The sequence below is a fragment of the Papaver somniferum genome, chromosome 7 (assembly GCF_003573695.1).
Source record: "Papaver somniferum cultivar HN1 chromosome 7, ASM357369v1, whole genome shotgun sequence".
Lineage (NCBI taxonomy): Eukaryota > Viridiplantae > Streptophyta > Magnoliopsida > Ranunculales > Papaveraceae > Papaver > Papaver somniferum.
In genome coordinates, this window is record NC_039364.1 from 64,926,913 (window position 1) to 64,942,502 (window position 15,590).

Sequence of the window (15,590 nt, forward strand, 5' to 3'; positions counted from 1 at the left end):
GAGATAAATTGTATTCGTATTAAAATGATTGAATAATCAAAGTGCTTTCATGTTAACCTTGCTTCTTAGTGAAGTTTGATCGACTCCATCATCAAAAACACATTAGATAAGATTTGTGTTGTCTGTTATAAGAACTTCAAGCTAAGATTTAGTATATACCAATATTGTTTCCCGTGTCTTTGATGATGTGACCTAATAGTTTGCCGACAAACAGTGAAAATAGTTTGGCCGTTACTTTCCTAGTTTATTCAAAAATTGGGAGCTGCGGGTCCTGGTCAAACTTTATAGCTGTCCAAGTTAATTATTTTTTATCGTTTTGCTAGTCGACTCAATATGAATTGATCTTTTTTTTTTTATTATAGAAATGATGTCTTGTCCGTTGAAGACTTTGACAATATTTCAAGTATCGACTACATGTGAATGATTAACGGGTTCTAGTTTTATAATTTTTTATCTGACCGTATATAAGTTAATCAATGATAATGGACTTTTTTTAGTCTCAACAGTGAGTGCTGAGTCATGGACAATGTATTGGCAATATGTTCACATCACGACGGTGTTCGTTTTGTTAATAATGTCTTAATATGTCAGATAATTGATTATGTTACTATATTAACCGGTTGCATATGAATGAGATATAGGGTAATACTTGGTTAAGTCTTGGCTGATCACTTTGATTAAGTATTCAAAACTGTACTAGGTCCTGGTGGTTATCTGCATTTGCAATTTCCTCGTTAACAAAATCTTTTGTCGTTTTATTTACTTTACTTCTGTATTATTTATCTTGTTTTTATAATTAAAGTATATGCACATGTATATTAATTAACACTTGGTTCGATCCCATAGTTTGTTCGGTTTCGGACTCTGACTATATACCAAGTGGACATCTTGTGGTTGCTATCTTCTTGATATTTCATGTGTATAGTAGATCACGCAAGGTGTGTCTTGAATAGGTGTATATGAAAAAAATTATGGTATACTTGGTACCCTCGTCATTTCAATTGGTATCAGAGCAGGCAAACACGATAAGATCTAAAAAATTATGTTTGTTGCGATCCAACCTATAGGACGATGAGTCAAAATAAAGGTAAAGAGAGACCTAAAGAATCAGTTAACATATCACAAGTTTTTGATATACTGTGCCCACAGTTTACTTGAATACGATTCAATATGTTTTCTATCCCATTTCAATGTTGTTAGTTCATTTAACGAACACACTTGAGGGAATATTAACGCAAATGAGTTAATAAGAAAATAAATATCTGCAGATGCACATTTCATATTTGGAATATAGTGATGAGATTGGCATTTTCATTGATTTTTCTGAAAAACACAATCTAAGAGATATTTATCATCTTTCAGTTAAGGCTAGTATCGATCAAAGACCCATTGATAAATACCATGTTTTACGAGAAAACCTTGCTTCAAGAAGATCTTGAATATCATGGACCTAGTGATTTGATGATAACTACTTGTATCTGTTAGAGCGTAGCTCGGTTGAACCCACCAAGCATTGGTATGTCAAGTTTGGTTGTCATATTTTAGTATCAAAACTCATCTAGAGTCGCTTGATTAAATACTAGAGTCAACTTCGTTTAGGTCAGACTAGAAATTCTGGGAATGTTGAGACATACAAGTATTACTCTGAAGACATGAAGAATGAGAAAAAGCAACGACTACAACGAAGACATCATCCTTCCACTTGAGGTTAGTAATATTGACTTGATCTTGTTTTCATTCCTTACATATCTTTCAAGTCGTGCTATATTGAAAAAACATAACATGCGAAGTTGTATATATTTGTATATAACACTTTAGTGATTAGATTGGTCATATAATTATGATCAAAGTATCAAGGAAACATATTATGAAGTATAAACGCTTGTCTTTTGGAGCTTCATAAATACGACATCGATATAATCTGTGTATTTAGTTACTTGATTATGTATAAGACATAAGTGTTGATTTCATCCTAGGAAACCTTGTATTATTACATTGGTTTAAGGAAGTAGATGTATGAACTTGTTTTCATAATAGAAAGGGAAATCATGATTGGTCTTGTTTTTTATTGAATATCTTTTGAATGACCAATGGAAAATGACAAGGTATAACCTATCTTAACTTATGTTGGGACTTAAGTTATAAACGATCATAACGTATGATGTGTAGCAAGTTGTAATCGGTCACAAGCTACCTTTTGGGAGCAAGGTGTAACCGATCACAAGCTAATTTGAGAAGTTAGTTGTAATCGGTCACAAGTTTCTCTAGGAACTAATGTATTACCGATCACAAGATAACCGGGGAAGTAAGGTGTAACCAACCACAAGCTACCTCTGGGAAGAAAGATATAACCGGTCACAACCTAGTTTGGGAAGCATGGTATAACCGATCACAACTTACATTCTGAGTTTGATACAACCGATCCCAACGAGCAAAACCGAGTTTCTAATATTCACATATTTCTTTATGTTTTGTGTGAAGCTTGGAACTAGGGTTTGTTGAGAAACTTCTAGATACCGACATCATTTGAACATGTACATAACTCTTATCATTTATTGTTCAAAGATATTCCTTGATGCTCAAGGTGATCCCCATCCGTAATATTGAAAAACATTTAATTATGATTTTCATAATATATGTTTTAATTACCAGCAATTAAAACATATCCTCTGGAAAATATTATTAATTAATGTGCTAGACTAATAATAGAAGTTTTCTATGAGAGATTTCAGAAATATTGGTTAATATTAATTGGAAATAGGAAAATCGAAATTAAGTACTTATTGCATATCTTGAGAATATATTCGGTTTTGGAGTTTCCTTGTTGTCCAAACAACCTTGGTCTATAAATACTTGAGTTTGAATTTCTTGTAAATTATCCTAAGAGCCATGCAAACTTCATTCTTGTTGTTTCTGGTGGAGCCGTCTATCTGGAGAGGAAAATACTCTAATTAGGCGAAATCTCTTATGACCTCTCATTTAAATACTTCTGTGGGATCAAGAAGCTCTACGAGTACCGTTGGTGGGAAACTAGATAATTGCATTGTTATTGTAGTTTTCAATTATTGATTTGATTGACTAACAGTTGTTGAAACTTTAATTGCACCTAGTTTGTTTATTCTTGAGAACCTTCTCTTCTGATATAAGGCTCACTCAAACTAGATCAAAGTATCGACGAGATCTTTAGAACCATTTTCGGATCTAAAGACATCTTATGATAATCTATTGTTAACAGACTCCATTCTGTGCGAGATTGATCACAATATGATTCAAGTAATGTTGTGCAGGTTATTGAAGGCAAAAGAAGATTTGAAAACGAAGAAGAATTCTTATTAGTTTTCGTATCTTGTGGATTTAGTGCACAAACCTTGATCGACTGAGATTCAACTAGAATCGTGTTTATATTTGATAGACTTGATTGACTAGCTTCGTGAGATCAGCATCGCTTTATAGTTTCTCTTCGAGATCTATATTGATTATATGCGATCTAGAATTCGATCTTTTCGGTAATCAAAGTTTAGATTGATCTAACCATACAAAGGAGCTTATTAGTTTAAATGGAAGAGCCTTTGTCAACAACTCAATATCTTTATAGCAAAGGTTGATCAGAGTGGTTACCAAACAAATTCTTCCTTTGATGTAACACAGGAGACCCATTGTTGGCGTAGGTGTAGAAAATCATACAACTACATCCAACAATTAACATGGAAATGAAAGTAAAGTAAGTATGTAAGTGACTCATAAGAACACAAGATATACGTGGTTCGGCATGATTGCCTACGTCCATGGGGGTGAAAGGATGATCTTATTACTTCACACAAGATTACAAGGTAAAATGCTCTCAACAATGCTCTCTCTTCTCCCTTACACACTCACCGATTACTTGCCTTTTCTCTCTTGAAAATGCTCTCTATTTATAGGCTAACACGCTCACACAACAAAGTTACAATGTGGGTCACAACCTATCCCACTCGATGCTCCTGTCGGGTTAAGAGTAATGTTCTTTCCGATACATGTTGTCCGATCTCATGGTGTCTCTCGATATACATCTTCCCGATATTGATGGTTTTGGTACTCCTTAACCCGACGTCGCCCTTTCTCTCGATCCGATTTGATTGCTTTTGGTCCTGACCCCACTTTGACTAGATTCTTCTGTACTACCCATCTACCTTGTCAGTGTATTTAGTGCCTCGATTCCCGACTGACATCTCTCCGTTACATTCGAGCTTTACTTTACACGTGCTCGCCTCACATGTCCTTGATAGATATCTCTTTCTTTGTGCCAAGGTTATAAGAGGTGATTCAGTGCTTTGCTTCACGCCCTCTTCGGTGGATCGCGGCTTAGGATTGTGCCATCTATGCTTATCCATTATCTGCTACTACAGTTGGAGATGTTCTAAACTGAACACAGCATTGGTCGGCAGCCGCAGTCTCAGTCGCAGTCATAATGCTCTCTCAATTGCCCTGTTTTGAACTTACGGCACTGACTCCAAGAGCTTACCCGATGGCAATACATTTTTAAGGGCACCCGGCATTCGGTTTTTTAACTCGCGCCACTGGTTCCATAAATGAAACCATGGAGTTTTCTTCTCTTCTCGTTGCTTTCAAATTGAAACCCTAGACTTCGAAGGCTGGTGATGATGACTACGACTACTGCAAATCCAGTGAGATCATGGAGAACGGCATTTCTTACCTTAAGAGACGAAACCCTAACTTCTCCTCCTCAAACAACCCTCTCTTCTCTCCTTCAAAATCTCGTTTTCTCTCACTCTCATAGCTTAATGGAAGCTTTAAAAGATCTTTCATCTAATGAAGTATGGACAGACATATATCTTTTTTATCTCCCTTAAGCACTACGAATGTCAAATTGATTTATGTTCTTATTTTCTTGTATCTCTGTTTTAGGTTACCTCGGATATAAAGCTTCTAGTGGAATTAGCCAAGAATAGCGACGAAAATGTGACCGATATATATGTTCATACCTGTCATTTGGTAATCTCACCTTTTCATTCACCTTCACTTTTTGTTTGTTTGTTTGAAGCATTACCTTTCCTTATTAGTACTCTTTAACTGTTTCTCTTAATAAAGAGCTCAAATTTTTAGTACTTATGCTCCCCTTCTAGTAATTCTTTTGTTTGCCACTTGGTAATATTTACTTCACTCTGTCACATCGAATTCTTATTTTACTTCACCATGAATGTAGATTCATGGTGTTATTAGTAGGGTCACCCTGGAAATCAATTCATCATTTTGGTCTATTATGCTGGATTTTCTTGGAAAGGTAGTGCAGCACTTTCTTGGTAAATCAGATTCTCGAATAGTTTCACCGGGGAATGGCGTTAGATTGAAGGCAATTATGGAGGTTGTACATATTCTGAGGTCAGTTGTCATCATTTCCACTATAATGTTAGGTCCTAAAATTTGTTTCCACGTTCTTCAGCCACCCTATATCTGGTTTGTTTCTTGAGTTTTTGTTGAGCTCAAAGAAGATTCTGTTTGAGCATGTGTGAAAGTTTCTGTTGATTTGGGGGTTTCAAATGGTTTTCCACCTTCAATCTTTTTTAACTTTTTTTTAGTGAGAAAATTGGAGAAACGAAGAAAAATAAAAGGGTATAAGAGAATGTTATAAATATGAGGATATGAATGGCAGAGGTAAAAGTGGAAGAGTCTTATAAGTTTAACAAAACTAAGTGAATTTGAAGAAACCCATCCTAACTTATTTTATTTTCCATTCAGCTTTTGGTTCTCATGTTTGTATTAAACCAGTTCTTGGTTTGACAATGATTTGACAAGAGTCATCTGGTAATTATCCCAGATATTTGGCTGATAGGTATGGCAGAAAGTGTGCACTCCCTGAAAACACTCAGTTAATTAAGCTCCTCCTCCTAGCCGTTGCATGCTTGCATGCTGAGTTGTTTTCATCACCCTACTCAAATGGGAACCAATGGTATTATGTTTCTGATACCGGAAATAAAATCTCCAAATCAGAAAATCCGTGGGAGGTCCAGACAGTGGTCTTTGTCATGATTGGGGAAGTACATGCAAGAATGGGAACTCCTGTTTCACTAGAGATTTGGCAATTGACTCTTGAGGTATGATCGTTATCATCAGTGTAAGTTATTTCGCAACTTATGTGAACCTTATGTTTATGTTTGGTGGGCTAGGTTTTGAGGAAAGTAATGGATTCCTTGGCAGCTAAGAACTCACTTGTGGAAGACAGTCTGATGTCCAGGTACATATTTTTCAGCTTGTAGAGTACCTTAACAAGCTTGCTAATCTAGCTCGATGCTTACTGACCATAGAATCACGCACTCTATCTGTCAGGTTTTACACATCTCTACTTCGGTGTCTGCATTTAGTTCTTTCAGAACCAAAGGGTTCCTTATCAGAGCATGTAAGTTTAGAGTTCTTTCTTTAATTTGGAAGAATTAAAATATCTTCTGAAGTTCTGGTGCTTACTCATTATGATCTATTCTTGCTTTCAGGTGCCAGGATTTGTAGCAACTTTGCGGATGTTCTTTATGTACGGATTAACTAATCGACCCTCTTTAGCTGGTCGAAATACAATCCACAAGGAGTTAAGTTCCGTAACCTTAACCCACAAGACCAGTTTGCCAGAATCTACAAAAAATGAATCTGGTCGTTACAGACCCCCTCACCTGCGTAAAAGGGAGGGAACGAGTAGTAACCCATCGAAATCCTGGGATTCTAGAAGTTTCTCAGACAATGAGACTTCTATACTTGGTTTTACGTCATCGGATTCAGAGCACAGTGATAGTGACGGGTCAGGCAAAGATATGGACTACTTCCAAAGCTCCAAGGCTAGGATCGCTGCTATTATATGTGTACAGGTACCACACTATCCTTCATCTGGCTTGGTAAGAGTATCGATCTCTCACCATTGTTGTAGCCATTTATGCTGATTGGTCAGGCAACCTAGGTTGTGAGAACCTACAGTGTTAGTATCACAGAGATGGGAAAATCATTTAGAAGTAATATGTTCCTCTGGTTTGGAAATTCTTTTATGTAGAATCTTACTAAGAGCTGATATTTTTTTGTCTATTGCCTACTACAAGGATATCTGTCAAGCTGAACCGAAGTCACTTACTTCTCATTGGACAATGCTTCTGCCGACCAGTGATGTACTGCATCCCAGGTGAACTTATTATTTTCGTCGATTTGCTTATTATTTTGTATCTCAGTGTAATCCTTTTAACACAAAATGAAAGGATCATTTTTTTTTTCTAACTATATTCAGGTTCGCATATGTGCATTCCACAGGAAATATGAAGCAAACCTAATGACATGCTTGTTATTTGATCCTGTTATGAAGGTAAAGGTCCCCTTTTTCTTCTGCTATACAATTTGTTTGTCTTTGTTTTGCTCTAAACCTTATGTAGACATATATTCCTATTGGTGAAAGGGTCATGCTTCTTTTTGTGTTTAAGAAACAAACTACACAGTCTTTTCTGGTGCATGTATCTTACATATCCTACTATGGTGCCTTAGACAAGGATTACGGCTGCCTCAACCTTAGCTACCATGTTGAATGGGGTTTCGTCATTCTTTTTACAAGTAGCAGAATACAAGGAGACTACTAAGCGTGGATCATATACTGCACTTTCAAGCTCTCTTGGGCAAATATTAATGCAACTTCATACTGGTAAGAGAAAAGGAGGGTCTTTGGTGTGGGATATAAGGTTTGCATAGAAAGAAACTGACACTCTAGTTCCTTAGAACCTTAGTTTTTTAAGTTGCGCATTCATTTAGGTTGTGTTTTTGTAGGTGGATAGTGCAAAGCTCAAGTTTTTATCCTTTCTATAAAATTATTTTGTGGTGCAGGTGTTCTCCACATGGTTCAGCATGAAACTCATAGTGGGTTGCTGGCGTCCTCTTTTAAAGTTCTCATGCTTTTGATCTCTGCCACCCCGTATGATTCTGACTTCTAACAAGTTTTCATTCCTCATCATTTGGCAATTGACTCTCAGCCAGCATCAATTTTGCTTCATGCTTTTGTAATTTTACTTTATTTGGCTCCAAATGTTGATGACTGCGTCTGTTTGGAACTGTGGAACAGGTATGCTAGAATGCCTGGGGATTTGCTGCCATCTGTTGTTTCATGTGTTCAAACAAGGATGATGAAGGGGTTCCAGTCTAGAACTGATCAGAACGGTCTTATGGTTGGTTCTTTGATATTTGAACTAAGTTTGTAGAACTTCAATATGGTGATGCCCAACTTAACTCCTTTGCTCGGAAATCTCTAATGTCAGGTCACTGCTCTAGGTTGCTTGGGGGCAGCTTTTTCCACCTCACCTCCATCATCGCAGCTCAAAGATATGCTTCAAGAAGGAATTTCAGCAGGTTAATCTTTGACATAACTCGCCGTATCTCGTTAGTTTGTGAAATTAATTTTTGAAGATTATGCAGAGTAGAATGTTGTTCAGTAGCTAAACCTTGTAAGTTGTATCATTGATAGGTCATTAGGTGGTAGAGGTTCATATATTTATAAATTATAATTGTGAGAATGTGATATAGAGTTTTTCATCTGTCAGATGTTTATGACCAACACTTTAGTAAAAAGTCAATCTCTTTCGTGTATTAACGGTATAGCATTGGTAATTCGGAAAGATATTCACTCATTTTTCTGTTGGAAATTACGAAATCCTCTACGTTTTGAATTTGATGTAAATTGGGACTTGATAATCGATAATAGTTTATAGCAAAATTACTGAAGTGGAAGCTCAATATATCTTGCCTATGCATAAGTGATTTTGAGAATTTTCATTAGTATCTGTCTTTAGAGTTTAATTTCCACTGGCGAATTAGTATGGCTTGATAGACCTAATTCATATGTGCTTTAGGTGTAACGGTAGCTGAAGGGAGGCAAAGTGTTCTTGCTATGATATTTCAATTTTCTGAGCGAGTAACGAACCCAACAATAAGTTTTGAGGCTCTACAGGTAATTCTGTTCACGTTACAACTCTTCTTTAGCATGATGATGCGGTCTGCTCTTGTATTTTATTGGAAGGCAATTCTCAGTCGTGAACTAGATTCCTGCCAACTGATCCATATCAGGGTGTATCAACCCAACAATGAAAACACCATCCTGTCTGTTGTGTTTCTTATAAGTGAATCGATAGAAGAACGGAGTAAAACAGATAGCAAAGTTGGACCATTGGAACGTTAGATAACCGTGTACTCCCCTGCACTAAGTTCAAGTTGATGCAGGTTATGTGAAAGAAATTCTTTGTGCTCCCAAGTGCTGATTTTCTCTCTACCTCGCCTAGCTCGTTCCTCCAACCTTCTATGCAATGAGTACTTTTCGATTGTCCGTTACATGTTTCCATTCATTGTAATTTTCTATGCTTGCCTTCAAATCTAGGAGGGACACCAATCCGAACCTTAGTTTGATACAATGGTAGGTCGAGGTAGAGGTGGTGGTAGAGGCAATGAAAACCTAATAGATTAGCTGAGCTTAGAATTATGATGGAGAAACATGTCGCGAGAGTTGCAAATGCTGCAGCGACAGGGACACGCAGATGCCCGGATAGAGATACTAGAGGGCCGCCACAACCATTTAGATTCATTAGCTGAAGAAGATGAATGACGAGAAGTCGATGAAAATGCTTTGACTTGATCAACCTGAACATGGCAGACTTGAAAATAAGTTAATTAAAGCTCTTGACTTGATCGTCAGAGGGGTGAAATTCAAAGTTTTTGATTTGTTCAATGCATGCTGAAGATATTCTAGATTAAGAAGCTAACATTGAGTCTTCAGCGTGCATCTTGTCATTCAAATCAGAAACTTCTGACTTTAGCTGAGCTTAGAATCATGATGGAGAAACATGTCGCAACAGTTGCAAATGCTGCAACGACAGGGACATGCGGACTCTCGAATAGAGGTAGAAGAGAGCCATTGCAACTCTTTAGATTTATTGGCTGGAGTTGCTGAAGAAGATGAATGAAGGGAAGTCGATGAAGATCCTTCTCTTGCTGTTTATGAACAACTTGAATATGACATGAAAATAAGTAAATCAAAGCTCCTGACCTCAACGTCAGATGGCTGAAATTAAGTTAGTCAAAGAGCTACTCCACCCCCTTTTTTTCTTTTCTTGCCCACTACTTTTTAGAAATCCAAAGTGGCGAGGTTTCGATAAACCTAGTAAAAAGGGATAGTGTTCTTTAGACGTAATCAAGAATCATTATTTGTCCGAGACAAGAAAAGGGTGAATTTCTTTCTTGTGATGAAGATTAGAAAGATGAGTAATCCCTCCTACACTAGGTTGTTCCTTCCATCTATTCCTTGCGTTATACTTCTACCATTTATTCCTATTAGAATTTGATTCCTTTTTTTTTCAAATAGAATATAAACTTTCAGTTTGATGTAGTTTCGTGGCATTTCAAATTTGACAATAGTGAGATAGTCAGACCTCTCTTAATTAGATTGAGAACGGAAGTTGGGTGAGATAGTCAGACCTCTCTTATTTAGATTGAGAAAGGGAGTTGGGTTCCCGTCAATATTGCGTTTTTCAAACTCTCTTTGTAAAAACAGTAGCAACAAAGCACGTAAAACAAATATGAGACCAGCCTATCTTCTGTATGGGCTTATGCAGTGGTTGGAATAGAGACATTTGGTTGTAAATTTCAATGTGGCAGATAGCATTATATATCTGCATTGGCCGATCAATATTGCTTTAGGTAACTATTTATACTAGAAAGAAGCACAAAACTAAGGACTGAAACACCCTTCTAGAGAGTAGTAAACATTCCCAAAATGACAAAAGAAGCACCATAACCCCTTGCATCCTTGTCTCTCACTAACACAGATTTGTGTGCGACTCAACTATGATGAACTGACCAAGTGCCCTTGTCAATCAACTTAGCGTCTGGTCTGACAAGTTAAACTGGTGGGTTACGGGAATCAAGCATAGTTAGTAACCCAGACAAAATTAATTGATTAGATCTGGCCTCTTTAGCATAGCCCAGGACAGCATCTCAACTATTAAGCATGATGAAAGCTATGCTTAAGTTTTTATGTTTCTTAATTATTAATCAAGTAAATCTTATGCATATATTCTTTCAGGTTCTCAGGGCTGTGTCACACAACTACCCTAACATAATGGTAGCATGTTGGCAACAAGTTTCTGCAATTACATTTGAATTGCTCAATGTAGCTACTCCTGATGTTCCTATTCCCGAGGGTTTAACTACGGTATCAAGGGGAGATGTTGGAATTCCTACAGGACCTCTCACAGAACGATGCACTATGGCTGCTGTTAAGGTGCAAACCCCTTATGACAGTCGTTAATAATCTAGAGTTCTCGAAAATTACTTCTTATGTTGATGTGCTATACCAAATACTGCTATTATGTCAAACTGTCAGATGTAATATCTATCCTCATCATGGCATTATAGTTCTTTATGTTTCCTCACTATGAAAAATTCCAGGTTTTGGATGAATGCCTGCGGGCAATATCTGGATTTAGAGGAACTGAGGATCTTTTAGATGACAGATCACTGGACACCCCATTTACATCTGACAGCACAAGAGTAAAAAAAATTTCATCAGCTCCATCACATGGGCTTGATATTTCTAAAGGTGATCATTTAGCAGATTCTACAGGAAATGAACAGTGGGGTGAAGCAATTGAGAAGCATCTACCACTGATATTACGGCAACGATCCCCAATGGTTTGTCAGATGATTCCCTTAATTTTTACATTTTACATTCTTGCTCTATTTTCTGATGCAAATTATTACTGTAGTGTAAGCTTCAGATATTAACCATGTGCTGTAGTTGGGATGTTAAGATGGTAATTTTCTCATGCTTGTAGGAATCACGTTTAAACTAGAAAATTTATTTATTGTTCTAACTGCTCCTGCCATCAGAGACATGAAGCATATATTTCAGGAGTGTTCAAATTTTCTGTGACAGTCTAACTATGCTTGAAGCACCTCAGTACCCAGACTTATCCTGATAGATACCTAGTTTACAATTAAGTTTTCTCATGTACAAACTTGCGGTTTTTTTAATTGCCTGACAGGTACGAGCTGCTTCAATTACTTGTTTTGCGGGTATTACGTCTTATGTTTTCTTCTCGCTTGTGAAGGAAAAACAGGATCTTATTCTTACATCATCTGTAAGTTCAGATAAGTCATTAACTACAGTTCTCTGTAACCTTTAGATGTTGGTAGTTTATTGATTACCAATCCTCTTGCTACTAAATCTATAGATCAGAATGGCGCTGCACGATGAGGTTGCTTCAGTTAGGTCAGCTGCTTGTCGAGCCATTGGTGTCATAGCATGTTTTCCACAAATCTCATATAGGTGATTATTTGTTTCGTATTTTGTGCGAAATTTGTATTTTTGCTAGTTACCAACTCACCATCCAAGTTTTGGTGGGATCTTGAGGCAGTATAAACTTAACAGAGACTTTAATCTTGTAGAACAGAGATCTTGGACAAGTTTATCCATGCATGCGAGAAAAACACTCACGATCCATTAGTCTCGGTATTTTTTAGTTTCCACACCTTTTCTAGATCATCATAATTAATATTTATCTCCAAGCATCAGGAAAACAAATTCACATGGATAGTTGTATTGCAGGTTCGAATAACAGCCTCATGGGCTTTGGCAAATATCTGTGATGCACTGCGGCATAGAGCAAGTGATTTGGAAGAGTTTTCTGAAGGTGATTTTTGGGGTACACAATTTTGATTATATTTTTTGATTGTTTCAGTTTTGATTTTACTAATCTACTTTCATGTATCCTTGTCTTGGTTTTTTCAAAATTATAGGCCTGAGAACAGATTCTCAGCGAATAGACCTTTTAGCTGATTGTGCTCTGCGGTTGACCAAGGATAATGACAAGGTAAACCACCCAGTCTACCCTAATCTGAAATACATTACTTTCATCTTATTCTAAGGTTCCATACTAAACTGAACTTCTATTTGTGGTTGGAAGTTAATTGTTTGTTTTTGCCACTATAGTTGTATATTTGAAGTTGAACGAAATACATCTTCAGATATCATTTCATATTTATGCTAGTTTTTTTAAATCCAATTTGGAGCTTAAGAAATGTTGTTTATTTTTACGTATTAGATCAAATCAAATGCTGTAAGGGCTCTTGGGAATCTGTCGAGATTTGTTAGATTTTCAAAATCAACTACCATACAAAATGAAGCAACGGGTTTTGTGGAATTATCTCTAGCAAAGCTCAGAACTGACACGCCCCCTCCAAAAAGTGATCCAATTGCTTGCCACAGTTCACACGCATCATTTTCCATATCTGGCTTGGCTCCTTTAGGAGATTCAGACTGGCTGGAAAAGATGGTGCAAGCATTTGTTTCTTGTGTGACTACCGGAAATGTAAAGGTATTCTTATTTTGTACTCTAGTCCTGCACACCAACTTGTTAAATGCTCTTGAAACATAAGTGATTGTGAATCAGAGCTTTTCATCTAATGTACAATGTTGATCCTCTTTTCCGAAAATAAAATAAAATAATCTGGACAAAAAAGAAGTGTACGGCCCTTTTGATTTTTTTCCATCTCCTGTTTACCTAAGAGTTCAAAGATATGCCACAGGTCCAATGGAATGTCTGTCATGCGCTGAGCAATCTATTCTTGAACGAGACATTAAGACTTGAAGATATGGCGTGGTAAGGTTTTGTACCTTCTGTGCACTTTCGTCGTAATACTCGAGTGATGTAAAATGGAACCAGAGGATTAGTGTGCACAAGAGGAAAATAAATCTTGTTTCTTATTTATTTATATGTCCAAGCTTTCTAAGACAAATTTTCAAAACAGTTGTTTATGATAAAGAATATCCCATAAATGTTTTTCATATATAAACGCTAATTAACAGTATCTTCAAAAATATTTGTAGGGCTCCTTCTGTTTTCAGTATTCTTCTTCTGCTCCTTCGCGATTCTTCTAATTATAAGATAAGAATTCATGCTGCTGCTGCATTGGCTGTGCCAGGATCAATGTCTGGTAAGTTATGGGTGCATGATTTTTTTCTTCTTCTAAGCTTGTAATTTTACACTATTTTGGTGCATGTACTGGAATTTTCTTGGTTATCTTAACAAGGGTTTTCTTCTTGAGCACTTCAAGTTGATCTTTCTAGCTAGTCTTTCTAGTTGTAATTGTTTATACTTATCCCGAAAATCCTATTTCTTAGTTCAAATTCATTTTTTATCCGCCTGAGTTTTAGCATTTCGATTTGTTGTACTGAACCACGATTCTAATAGCATTTCCTTCTGCTCTATTGTGTTTGTGACTATAGATTACGGTAGCTCGTTCTCAGATGTCATTCAAGGTTTAGAACATGTACTTGAAACTCTAGGTTCAGATCAGATATCAGCGGCGTCAAGTTTCAAATATAGGGATGCACTTGAGAAGCAGGTTTGTAACTTGGAAGGTTGCCTAACACCTTCAGTTATCAAGGTTCTTTCAGATGTAAACATATTTGGCTTCTATTAATTTCCTTCAATTTGGTTTATGCAGCTTACGTCAACCAATTTGCATGTGCTGGGTCTTGCTTCATCCACTGAACATCAACCTCTGAAAGAGTTTCTTGTCAAAGTAAGCAATCTATACTGGAATTGTGTAAATTGGTTATCTGATCATTTTCTCAAATTTTAGACTTTTATACCCTTTTCCCTCCGATATTTACACAGAAAGCATCTTTCCTGGAGGAGTGGCTCAAGTTGGTTTGCTCATCACTAGTGGATACAAGTGATCAGCTGGCTGATGGAGCAACTTCAGCTGAAAATCAAAACGACATTTCTTTGTCATTCATGCAGAAAAAAGAAATGATATCCAAGACTATTAAGTCTTTAATTGAAGTTTATGAAGGCAGTAACCACCAAGCAATTGCAAAGAGATTTGGAAAGCTGATAGATTGTATATCCTAAGTTGCTCTGGTGGCTTGTTTTTCAGTTTAATGTCCACAATAATATGCAACACACCATCAAATGAGTGATTTCACTCTCCAATCTTAAGGTGAGTGAGCAAGACCCAAAACACAATTCTAGCATATGATCAGTTGGTCCGATGTTGATGATCAAACTCCAAGTGATGCAAGCTGTTGTGGTTGCCGAAAGATTTTTGTATCAGGGACACTAGGACATAAAATTTGTACATTAGTAGCTCCGGATTTTCACCATTCCATTCTCTAACTAAAACAGGATTCATGTTTGGGAGGAATCTTTTTTTTTTTTTTTTTTTGAGAAAGTGTGGAGGAGAATATGGAATAACTATTTTGTTGTACTTCGAAATGTACAGACAGTTGTAATCTAATGCAAGTTAGAGGTAGTGTGGTGGTGTTTATTAACTTCATTGGGAATGATTTTCAACTGCTGGCGCATATTTAGGGTACTCAAAGCAGAAGAATGTTGAAATACATGGTTAATCAGGTGCTTGGAGCCATTATTATGATAATACTCCCTCCGTTCCTAATAAGATGACCTAGTTATAGTTTGCATAAATTTTAAGGAAGGAGAAAAGTGGAGTATATTTAACTATTTTTTACGATTATATCCTTATGGGCAATAATTAGTAAAATTTAGAAACGATTTATTTCTTAA

The 15,590-nt window shown here is 36.7% G+C and overlaps 1 protein-coding gene across 1 annotated transcript; it reads left to right on the forward strand.

Moving 5' to 3' along the window:
- The first annotated feature begins 4,495 nt into the window (after positions 1 to 4,495).
- On the forward strand, positions 4,496 to 15,342 carry LOC113297493 (HEAT repeat-containing protein 6-like). The gene is made up of 27 exons (XM_026545977.1): positions 4,496 to 4,814; positions 4,906 to 4,992; positions 5,204 to 5,379; positions 5,816 to 6,092; positions 6,165 to 6,232; positions 6,325 to 6,394; positions 6,486 to 6,851; positions 7,077 to 7,156; positions 7,282 to 7,333; positions 7,510 to 7,663; positions 7,843 to 7,930; positions 8,078 to 8,180; positions 8,271 to 8,361; positions 8,862 to 8,959; positions 11,084 to 11,281; positions 11,449 to 11,691; positions 12,045 to 12,140; positions 12,234 to 12,328; positions 12,448 to 12,511; positions 12,608 to 12,692; positions 12,799 to 12,872; positions 13,104 to 13,376; positions 13,588 to 13,661; positions 13,889 to 13,995; positions 14,288 to 14,406; positions 14,509 to 14,586; positions 14,682 to 15,342. The coding sequence occupies exons 1-27, from the start codon at positions 4,638 to 4,640 to the stop codon at positions 14,916 to 14,918; spliced, it is 3,630 nt and encodes a 1,209-aa protein (XP_026401762.1). The 5' UTR covers positions 4,496 to 4,637; the 3' UTR covers positions 14,919 to 15,342.
- The last annotated feature ends 248 nt before the right edge of the window (positions 15,343 to 15,590 follow it).